The 12,459-nt window shown below is 36.2% G+C and overlaps 1 protein-coding gene across 7 annotated transcripts in view; it reads right to left on the minus strand.

Moving 5' to 3' along the window:
* Positions 1-12,459, minus strand: part of tncb (tenascin Cb) — a 130,689-nt gene that overhangs the window by 6,665 nt on the left and 111,565 nt on the right. For 4 of the 7 annotated variants that reach the window (XM_087251197.1, XM_087251196.1, XM_087251195.1 and 1 more), the window contains 7 exon segments: positions 7,789-7,911; positions 5,008-5,151; positions 3,464-3,583; positions 3,240-3,383; positions 590-720; positions 355-487; positions 74-225 (listed from right to left, as the gene is read on the minus strand). In XM_087251197.1, the coding sequence (XP_087107323.1) occupies positions 74-225; positions 355-487; positions 590-720; positions 3,240-3,383; positions 3,464-3,583; positions 5,008-5,151; positions 7,789-7,911 (947 nt within the window). 7 annotated transcript variants of the gene reach the window in all.

Genomic DNA, 12,459 nt, shown 5'->3' on the forward strand with positions numbered 1-12,459 from the left:
CTGTTGCAACATTCCAGTTGATAAGACATTTTCCTATCCTGAGTGTGCAGTAATTCAAAAAAGTATGACTCACGATCCAACCGCCTCCATCGGTGGTCATATCACAATAGACCTGTAGGGGTTGACTCTCATCTCCACGCAGGTAAATGGTGTACAAGCCTGAGGTGGTGTCTCCATTCAGCAGAGCCTGCGAGCAGTCTTTAGGATGCTTATACAGCACTCCAACTATGATCAACAAAGAAAAAGTGTTTGTCCGAGTGCCGCTTCATTTAATTTAGCATCTTCACATCCACAACTGAACTAAATGAGCTTGTAACCGTGTAATAAAACTGTCATTTTGTTTTGTTTTCTCACTTGTGAGGAAGACTGTAGAAATGACTCTGCTTCTCTTTGGTCCAGCGATGGCCTGCAGTTTTACTGTGTACTCGGTGGAGGCGGTGAGCTGGGACATGCTGTAAAATGTTGCTGTGGGGCTGAGGACCACCTCCTGAGCAATGAAAAATAAAGAAATGAGCAAACTCCAGTATAATAGGGTCAAATAAACATCTGTAAATTATGCTTGGCCATTAATTTGATCTTGTCTTCTCACCTTGACTACACCATCAGCGGACTCAAAGCTAAGGATGTACCCACTGATGTCTGCTCTTGGCGGCTTCCACGTCAACATGGCGGTCTCTGTTTGAATGTTACTGGCGGCCAGATTCTGAGGGGCATCAACATCTGTGGAAGGGGGAATTAGTTGTCAAAGTGGTATTGAGGATGAGTAATGATATACAAATTATAAGCATTTAGTTGACAATGCACAAATGACAAAGATTTTTTTTTATTAGCAAGAAATAAGTTTACTCAGGGTATGTACAGAAATCAGAGATTGAAATGCAATACCTTTCTAGACCTCTTTGAAGACTCTTTGTATACATTTTAAGACCTCATCACCACTTTATGTTTTAACCAATAACACTGCCGACATTCTAACTTGCAGTATATTTACTAAATACTGGTTGCAAGAAATGAATACTAAACTAAAACTGTATTTATATATTGAATAAAAATGTTAATTGAGCAGGTGGTGCCTTTACAACAGCCGGAATAACAATGTTCCCCTGGTTATTGCAGTAAACTAAGTCAAGATGTTAAATCTAGCAGGATTTGTTTGATTTCAACACAGCATCCCAATATATTTCTAAAGGCAAACTTTAGCATACTAATACAAAATTTAATACCTTGTAAAATAGCGTTTAAGACTTTTAAATACTTTTAGGGCCTTAAATGTCTCAAAATTGATTTATCAAGTTTTAATACTTTTTAAGAACCCGTGGACACCCTGTTACATCTTAAGAGTAATTTTTAAAAATTAAAATAGCAGATTTTACGAAAAAGTACACATGAATTACAATTGAATGTTTTTTTAACCATGATAATAATTTTCATAGGAACTAGCATTTCTTAAAACTTCTTCATCATTACAATGTTCCAAAACCATGATTTCCATGTGTAAAGTACATCTATCATGTTTCTACATATGGTTTACAGTATTTTTGCACAACCTTATTGATGTAACATTTCAAAAGGTTGAAATACTGCATGTAAAATATTCTCATTAACATAATATTTTTAAATACTTATTCAATAAGAGTTATTCAAATTCTCAATCATGATTCTGAAAAAAGTATAAAATATTATTATATAGTTTTAAATTATATAATTGAATAATGCTAAATTTGACCCTGGACAAAACTAAATGTAACCTTTTTTTTCAAAATATTATACATCACATGAAATATCAATACATAAGCTTTCCAACAGAACAATAATTGACTGAGATAAAACAATATCAATTTTAAAACAAATCTAAATATTGACAAAATTGCTTCTTGTTGTCTAAATTATTCTTAGCAATACATAATACTAATTAAAAATTGGACAGTTATTAACAATTTACAGTAGGACATACACATAAAGTCTTTATACAACATAATCTTCGAAACATAACTTAATATTGTAATGATTTTTGGCATAAAAGTAAACGTATCATTTTGACACATTGACTTTATTTTTGGCAATTGGCAAAAATATATGCATGCAATTTAAGACCAAGGCCCAGGTTCACAAATTAGCATATACAAGATAGCCAAATCTGAGATATTAACCCAGTAAGTAAAATAAAATAAAATAAAATACAAAAAAAGACACTGAGGTAAATCTTCATAATTGTTATTAATTCATAATTAAAGTGAATAATATTATTATGACACAATACATCTTTAATGAATTTCCAGTTGAAGTCAGAATTATTAGCCCCCCTTTGAATTGTTTTTTTTTTTTTTTAAATATTTCCCAAAGGATGTTTAGTGCACAGTAGGCAGTGCTGTCACCTCACAGCAAGAAGTTTGCTTGATCAGTTGGCGTTTTTGTGTGGAGTTTGCATGTTCTCCCTGCGTTCGCATGGGTTTCCTCTGGGTGCTCCGGTTTCTCCCACAGTCCAAAGACATGCGGTACAGGTGAATTGGGTAGGCTAAATATCCGTAGTGTATGAGTGTGTGTATGTGTGTGTGTGGATGTTTCCCACAGATGGGTTGCAGCTGGAAGGGCATCCGCTGCATAAAAATAGTTGGCGGTTTATTTCGCTGTGGTGACCCCAGATTAATGAAAGGACAAAGACGAAAAGTAAATGAATGAATGAATGAAATGATGTTTAACAAAGCAAGGAAATTTTCACAGTATGTTTGATATTTTTTTTTCTTCTGGAGAAAGTCTTATTTGTTCTATTTCAGCAATAAAAGCACTTTTTAATTTTTTAAAGACCATTTTAAGGTCAAAATTATTAGCCCCTATAAGCTATAACATTTTTTCAATAGTCTACAGAACAAACCATTGTTATACAATAACCTGCCTAATTAACCTAGTTAAGCATTTAAATGTCACTTTAAGCTGTATAGAAGTGTCTTCAAAATATCTAGTCAAATATTATTTACTGTCATGGCAAAAATACAATAAATCAGTTATTAGAGATGAGTTAGCATGTTTAGAAATGTGTTGAAAAAATCTCTCCTTTAAACAGAAATTAGGGAAAAAATAAACAGGGGGGAGAACAATTCTGACTTCAACTGTAGTTCTACAATTTAACTCTGGTAGTGGGCAAAATAAATAATTTCATAATTTTCATTCATCAGAAGTGGTCAGCTGGTAGAATATAGTAGCAGAGATGTGTTGTGGTATTAGTGTGTCCATCGGCTCACCTGTAGTGAAGTCAGTGCTGGTTGCCGCACTCTTGGCTGTGTCTCGGAATGCATAGACTTTAACAGTGTATAAAGTAGCAGGAGTGAGGGAGCTCATCTCAAACTCCACCGTGTTCCCAGACACCCTTTCCATCACCGGAGCCACTGACAAACAACAAAACACACAACTGAGACTCACTGCTTCCTTCTGTTCCGCAAGAATAATGACTGACAGTCTGAGTTACCACTGTCTGCGCTGTATGTGATCACATATCCGTCTACAGTGGCGATGGACGGCTGCCACAACAGCAGGGCTTCAGTGTCGCTGATGTTCACTGCTGTCAGGCCTCGAGGTTTATCCAGAGCTGAGGGCCAACAGATACACAAACACACACACACATGAGAGAAGCAAAAACCACTCAGACAGCCTGGAGGCCATTACTAGGCTTCTGCCAGACTGGAAAGCAAAATGTGTACAACTTATGACTCCATATTACTGCCTTCTGTCGAGCTGCTTTTTAAATTGACTTTGCAGTTGCATTTATATTTGTTTTTAGTAATTTGTATGTGTCTATAACAGGGATGTGACAAGATCTTGTATGACGAGATCTCACAAGATTAAATCGAGATTTCTCATCGAGGTGAAAAGTTGTCTCATGTGTTGTGTTGTTTTGATGGAGCATAAGGGTGAATTTAGCACTGAAAGTCGGAGGCAGGTCGGAGGCAGGATTTGATTTGAACTGCAAATCAAGTGCTTTGCACACACCAGGCTGGGCTCAAGAGTTGCGCATGTCACTCGGTTGCTTGGGCGAGTGTGACGTAGTCAAATTTTTTTTTTAAACTAGAGGTCCGCAGCTACCGCATCCAACAGAGGCTACAACTGCAGCCACACTCATTAACCATGCTACATATTCATGCAATGGCATAGCACTTCAGATATTCTTAAAGTCGTAATCGTTTTAAACAAATGTAATTAAGACATGTGGAGTATTCCTATTTAGGTCGCATTATTGAAGTGTAGAGCAAAGAACGAAATCAAAATATTACCGTCGTTTAGGTCTTTTAGCCGCATTTTGCGACAGGATAAGACCTACACACACGGACACTATTATGTGCACTTACAGAGTTAGTAAAAGACACATCTCTAAGCATGCGCTCACACACACACACACACAGATGAAGATTTCTTAAAAATAGTGTAAAAATCTAGTCTCCTCTAATTCTGTTGACCCAATTCTCTTGTCTCATCTCGTCACACCCCTAATGTATAATAATAATAATAATAATAATAATAATAAATCAATAAATAAATTTTGTAATCTTAATCTAAATAATTATAATCTAAATATATCTTAAAATTAAACCTAAATATGATCTTAAATGGTGCACTACAATTTTTCATTTAGACTTTAAATAAAAACCAAACTGCTAAAAAGATTTTTTTCTATATTATTAAAACAAAAATAATAAAAATGGACACAACCAAAGTACAAAATTAAACCTACATTTAAAATAATAAGTGTTTATATAGTTTTAACATTGATTTGTACTTGTTTAATACTCTAAATATTTTCTCAAACCATCTGTATTGTATAAAGCTCTAAACATAGGACTCGACTGACTAAATGTATATTGTAAGAGAAAAATTATATATATCATTTTTATCTTAATTAGTTTTGCTTATTTAATCAATAGTCATAATTATTCACTTGCTGTGATAATTATATTAGTTAGAGCTTTCCTGACCATACATTTCATGAGATTATAATAAAATTAGGTTGAACTATACCTGTGGTGACCCTTTCAGATCCGGGTTCACTCTCCTCCAAGCCCTTAACAGCGATGACCGTGACCTGGTAGGTGACACCAGGGGTCAGATTGGAGAGCATGGCTTGAGACTCTCCTCCATCCACTCTCAGTGTCAGAGGACTGCCTGCAGGGGGAGACAGAGACCTGCAATCAGCTACTCGTCGCTTAACACACTAGAGGGCAGCATTCTCTGTAATTGATTGATAATGGTGAAATACAAGAATGCTGTCCTGATGGATAAAACAGAGTGTTTGATTGATGATATCGACGGATAGTTTCACATTACTGAAGAAGGAACTAATCTAAACACCGGGAAAGATCACAGAGAAGCCAAAAGGACACTATGAGACCTTTGGGGGGCATCTTTTCGAATAGATCAATTTATGATGCCAAAACAGCAGTCTGGGAGAATTTCCGCCTCAACTTATGCAATATATTACATAAGAAACAATTTATGAGAAATCATAAACCGAGGAAGTACAAATAAATCAATGATGTGCCAGGAGGCAGCCATCCAAATTCATAGAAAACCACACAGTCAAGTCTCACTTTCTGAGAATGAATTTTCATTCAAGTTTGAACTTATCTATATTGTGAATAGAGACTAGCATTAAGCCAAAAAACACACAATATGGTCCTATGCAACATGTGTAGTGTGTCTCAAGTGTTCTGGAGGTACACAATAGAAACTTGAAAAGGGAAGCCTGGAAAGTCTGGACAAAATCAAGCCAAAATTTTATTTTAGGAAAGTGCATAATTAGTAAGAAACCAAGATAAGCAATTGCTACAATTGAATACATTTCATGCACTTTCTTCCCTGAGGTACTATAAAAATACATGATGTGTTTCAAGAGTTCACGCTTAGAAATTGCCTGACGCTATTAGCAGGTTTGGCATGCTGTCCTGGGAAGAGAACCCTGAGCTCAGAGATAATTGAGCCCAGGCCTCTGCCTGGTCAACAAGCATATAAGAGGGTCTGAGATCAGGTAGGTCTCGAGACACGAAACATCGTTAGCCAACTAAGGTTGCATGTTCTCTCGTTACAAACATAGTTTGTTAATTTAGCGTTTCCCAAATCCATCGTTCCAACAAGCATTCGCAAACTTGTAGAGGCAAAAATCCTGGCTGTGTTCTATTCCCTATTTATTTAGAACAGACTAACATTTAAACTTAAAAAAACATTAAAGTCTTTACTCTTAGGTGTAATTTGCTTTCAAAGTATTTTTACAATTCAGTTTTAGTAATCTTCATGTTTACAATTGCGCACCCTTGGCAGTGCACTTTGAAAACGTGATGTCATTTTGAACCCAGCCATAGCTCATGACGAAAGCTATAAGTGACCTTTTATTAAATAGCAGAATTTACTTTAAGTCTCCAAAGCTTGTGAAAAAAAACAAAGCATATGTTAATGCTTTTAATTTATAGTAGGTTATTTAATAAGTATCTGTACTGTATATGACATAGGCCTGTTAGTTAGAAGATTTCTGCAGTGGTTTGGATGTGTCAAATTGTAAAAGCAGACTTTTCAAAAATTTTTAAATAAATCAACAATATTCTAATTAATCAACATCATCATTAATATTATTATTAAAGTAGCTAAAGGTTAAAGTAGTAAAGTATTTTTTTATTTCCTAATGAATAATAAATATTACATTTAATTTCAATTTAATTTAACAGCCTCATTATTTATTTATTTATTTATTTATAAGATTTATATATGATATTAGAATATGTGTTAACTTTTCATTTTATGTTTGAGATTAGAATATGTAATGTTCTCAATAATATCTGTAAAGGAAACATAGGCACTGTATGTGCCTTTTACATATATTTCAATTAATATAGAAAGCGAGTGCATATTTTTGGTTTTTACCAAAAATAATATTGGATTTTTTATTTTTTTTTAAGCAAATGCATGTAAAACAATATAATTTGCACAAAGAAATTTTGGGGCTCTTCTCTAAAGAAGTTGTTACCCACCCTGTTTAGAGCATCATAATGGGCATTTTACATTATAACTAACATGGCTCAAGCGATGGATCTGCAACAGAGAAACTACGGGTTTTGGGAAACACTAGTCACTACATCATTCTTTTCCCAAACGATGTATCGTACTATGATAGTTCAGCTGTGAGTCATTGTTTGAGAAACACACCCCTGATTGGATTATTCCTGATTATGGATGAGAGGCCAGTCGTGATCAGCCACGATCAAACATATCACGCGCTCCTCTTGAAATTTGTCTGTAAAACTTTCATTTGACAACCAAAGTTTCTGTCTGTAAAATTCTATGGAGAATATTGTGTTTTTTTTTCAATTCATTTCATTCATCTTGATTCATCAAAATAGTATATATTTCAGTGTCAGACGTATTGAACAACTGTACTAATAGTGTTTCATTAACACAAAGATTTTGTGGTGCATGGGACAAATTTATGATTTATTTCTTAGAAAATCCTAATGCATCTTGCTATTCATTGACAAAAAGCTTTTTGCTATTCACTTTAATATTAGGTCTTTTTTCCACAGCCATTGGCGTCAACTCGTTTGGTGTATACGGTTATTTTGTCAGCCAATGTTTTGTTTATAAACCTAGATGACTGCATATCTGTCTTAATAGGCCACATTGTCTGACAGCAGAAAAGGCAAAAGTTTATATAGAAGCATTCGAATTTATGACTATTAAAATAGGACAAAGGACTTTTCAAGCTACTTTAAAGGCATTTTGCATTTTGAACCACAAAGATGACATGTTACTTACCACCCTGAATGGGCACATAGATGACCCTGTAGTTGTCTACACGGGTATGTGGCATAGTCCAGTGAACAGTAGCTGATGTATCGGTCACATCAGAAAAGCGTATTCCCTTCGGTGTTCCAAGCCCTTGGGAGAAATGACACACACAGAACAAGCAACCACAACATACTGTTAAAAACTGCGTGTTTAAGCATTTCACAAATAGGAGTTAAAAACAAAGCCTTTTCCCAGAAACAAAAATACAGTCGAAGTGTGAAGAAACTTCTTGAACTAGCCCATTTATCCTGCTGAACAAACAGATGCATCAAAGTAAACATTCAGGACGTGAGGACTACAGATAAAGGACACACAGACAAAGAGCCTGGCCTTAAAGCTATTTCTCAAAGCTGGACCTCAGAATCTCGCGTGAAAGATGCAAGAAGATTAACTTGCCCCCAGTACAGACACAATAGTGTGACATGCCAACATCAGACACAAGTGGAAAGTGGAGCTCACTAGCACAAGAGAAGATCGCCAGAGACAGGCACGCAACCAGGACAAATACACAAAATAGTTGGTCCCGCTCTGTAAATAAAACCTTCAAACACACAGCAAAAAAGAGACAAAGAAAGTAAGCATGATGAGAGAATGCTTGGATGAAACTTGATGCGTAATGAGCAACGGATTGAATTTAAGCAGGTAATGGATAAATGAAAGCGTTTTCCATGAAATCAGCGATGATGAAACCAATCTACTGATGGACAGACATTAAAACACTGGAAATGAAGAAGAAAGTGTTCCACCACCAGCTTGTTTTAAATATCCAAATACCTGTGCGAGCTACAGTGAAAATGGGCTGGAATTTCCGTCCCAAAATGATCCCAAAGAGCTCGATTTCATAATCCGTGTCTTCATTGAGACCTGTGACCGCTTCTGTTCGCTTGTCTCCAGATACACTGATCTGGTGAGGTCGACCCAGGCCGCTTGAATCGAGGACTTTGAGAGCGAATGAATCAAAGACGGCCTCTGGCGCTGTCCAAGTCACTTTAAAGCTGTGCGGGGTGATGTCCGACACCGTAATATGCTCCACTTCAGGTTCGGCTTCTGGTTGACAAAATAATAAAGTTGTGCTTTTCTCTGTAAACTGTGACATGTACTTAAAAAGAGGTTAAACGGTTAAATGTGGATTCCCTTGTTTGAGACTAATCAGCGATGGCATTAGTCATGCATGAAAATAGCCTTCTTTAAAAAATAAAATAAAATCAATTGTTCAGTCATCTATCAGTTGTTTCTATATCTATGACAGGCAATGCTGAAATCAGTGAGCCAAGAAATTTAATTTACATATTTGGATTAGAATATGGAATGAGATCTGTTGGTTAGTAGAAAAAAAAATTGACATTGATGAATTTTCCACCATTATATTAGGTTGCGCCATCATAATTGTATCGCCATATAATAGCAGTCACGTAGAGTTCAAGACAGAGTCGTTCCAGGACAATGACATATCCATTATAATCACATTGACAGAAGGGCTCATCCTGAAAATGCATTTTTATCTCTTTTTTGCTGAACTTGCAGGAAGACCGGTGACAATGACTGATATGAATTCTGAGAGGGATATCTCTAGAGAAACAATTGCTGTGGTGTGGATATGTAAAACGGGGGGAAAATAAAGGATTCGGATGTCTTGACCACATAAGTGCTGCATTGTTTTTTAACAATAGTCTTGTTTCTGCCAGAATATGGTCTAAGTTTAATACATTGTGGATTTGTCTTCATGTTCTTTCTTATGTATCAAGATACTATCCTTACCCACACTTTAATTAATTTAATTTACATTATAATGACATAAATTCAGTCGATTAACTATGTCCTAGTCGTAAGTGTGAAAAGTTTTTTGTCCTAATCAAGGTTTTGCTCTTTATTCAATGTTAAAATTTTCTAACATGACTTTAAAAATATTTTTGACTTTGGGCTTCTTTTATTTTAAAGTTATGTTAAGAAATGTGTTGTAGTTTTTTTTGGACTTTTATTTTAAAATTATGGTTACTTGACAAAACATGACAAACTAATTAGTTTCTTCATATTTACACCTGCTTCGAATGTTATCACTCGATTGAATGGGCGTTATCAGTGATAGATATGGGCCAGTAGGCTGTTATCATCAATCCACATGGTTAATCAGCTATACTAATAGAGAAGACCCCAGATCCAGATTTGTTTTTACATTACTGAGGATTGGGTTTAGGGTTGGGGTTGTTAATAAAATTCAATTAATGGGAAATTTAATAAATAATATAAATAATTCTTGTTAACTTCTGGCTGCAGCTGTATGTGATCTGTAGCTGATTAACCATGTAGATACTAGTAGGTGCAGAAGGCCCCTACTGGCCCATATCTATCAGCTGATAACCATTACCTATCTATCATGTACAAAATGAGCATATTTCCTTACTATGGTAACTACACCTAATTAAAATAGTTACTGTTCATTTCTAAAGGCTGGTCAGAACAGTCAGAACCAGCGACAACTAACAATCCAGGCTGTTGATGTATTTAATTGAATATATTAAAATAATACATCATTATTAATCATTGTGTATTACATTTTTTTCTCAGTCGCTTTGGTACATTTTTCAGATCAGAATTGAAATACACAAAAACATAATTGCATTTCTCAAAACAACGCGTACAAATAGCAAAATACCATGGATTACGTGCAAAAGGCAGTCTCTTGCTAAAAATCCTTAGTTCATCTCTCAAAACTACATATCTGTGTCAACGAATGTGTCAGTGTCATTGAAATTACAAGCCTTTATGTCATTGTGTATGGATAAGACAGTCAAATGACTTTGCCATGTTGTCATGTCAATATAACAGTGTACTCTGGATGTAAAGGCTTATGCTATGAACTAACGCCTAAATGCTGTGGGGTGAGACTATTCAGACAGAAATCATTACAATTCATTTTGATCAACATGACATAAGCAACTGATAATGTAGGAAACAGCAGAAAATTGCTGTATGGATGTACGCAAGCATTTGCAACTTGTTAAAAGAAATGAAACTTCTTTTTTGATGTGCACAAGTGTTACAATAATGTGATAATTGAACAAGTAGTTTTGAGAATTTTAATTCTGATCTGAGAACTGTATTAAAGCAATTGAGAAAAACTGAAATTTAACATTAACTAAACTATATAAACTTAATAAACTATGAGAAAAAAAATGCAAGCATCTGAATGCAATATTTCTGAAGAAATGCATGCTGTTGTTTACATTTTCAAGTTAAATTTGGGATTTTTCCTGTTGAATAAAAAAAGACAATAATTGTAATTGATTAAATTTTGATCAGCCTCTGTGTTGGGATCAACTACACAGAGGGCACATGAACAAATTATGGAAACTCAATAAAGATATCACACCAAACAATGAGATCACACTTAAATGTTTAAAAGACAATGCTGCATTGATCCAAGCCAACAATGCCTAAACAGAGGCCCGTTGTCCTAAACTAAACTTTCAAAAGAAGAGAAGAAGAAAAGCTCCTCGACCAGCTTGAACCTCTTCTTCCTCCAAAGCTCTGGATGATGTGAAACAGAAAAGACATTTGCTGAATGTGGAAAAGTGTTGCAAATGAAAACCAGCGAGGACAAATCCTGTGGAGCTGTCCCTCTTCATTAGCGCCGTTCACTTGTTTAAGAGTGTCAGCAGTGTTTCAAGAGTACTAACATGTGCTCTCCAAGGATCACTTTCATCTGACTGCCTTCTAAGTCTCTCCGCTTCGACAAAGAGGCATCTGTTTGTGGAGGTGGAAAAGGCGCCAGCTAACCTACAGGAACAAGGTCTGGAAGCAGTAATTCTGCAGCTAAAACCTCTGAGGGGGATATCAGTGTTGACACAGCTAAACGCTCTACAGCGGGGGGAAAGAAAGCACGTTTTTTGTAAATATCGCACATTTTTGAAAGCCTGTTTCACTCGGGACAGAGCGAGGCGAGAGTTCATGGGTCACGTAGCGTGGATAAAGAGGAGGTTAGCAGAAATCCAATCGGTTCCCCTTCTCCTCTGCCTATTTGCATGCAGACTTGAGAGACTGCTACAACTGTGGCCCCTGCAGCCACTGGCTGATAAACGCCAAGAAAATGTGTGAAAGTGAGGCACAAGAATGAGAAGTAGCGCAGGGTCAGAAAACGGGGCGTGCATACTGAAAAGATCCTTCACAAGAAGCCACAAAAACTCCTCAGGATCACTTCCATGGCAGTAAACCCCGGGCCGACGCTCGGAGGAGGGGGCGAAACTCTGGTATGCGGCTAATAAATGTATGCCTGCTACAATACAACTTGTCTGGTTTGCTGGTATAGACGATAAATGCCACAAACCGAGTGATTTAAATGGACTCGCCAGCAATGCGAAGTGAATGCCGCAGTCAATTAGAATGAAAAAGGGATCATTAGTCTAACTCGGTTTTGCCTGTTAAACACAAATGTAGCGGCGATGACAGGCAGAGGTCATTTGGCGCACCTGCAGGCTGAGCCGGTGATTATGTGGACGTGAATGTGTGGGGAAGCATTATGATGCAGTGCAGGTGTGCTCTGAATGTCAGCATACTTCAACGTGTAATTCAGCAGATGGGAAGAGTGCAGATATTTCACATATTCACAGCTGCTGACTTGAAAGAGGGTTGGTTTGTTTG

The sequence above is a fragment of the Danio rerio genome, chromosome 5 (assembly GCF_052040795.2).
Source record: "Danio rerio strain M-AB ecotype USA chromosome 5, GRCz13ab, whole genome shotgun sequence".
In the NCBI taxonomy this organism is placed as follows: Eukaryota; Metazoa; Chordata; class Actinopteri; order Cypriniformes; family Danionidae; genus Danio; species Danio rerio.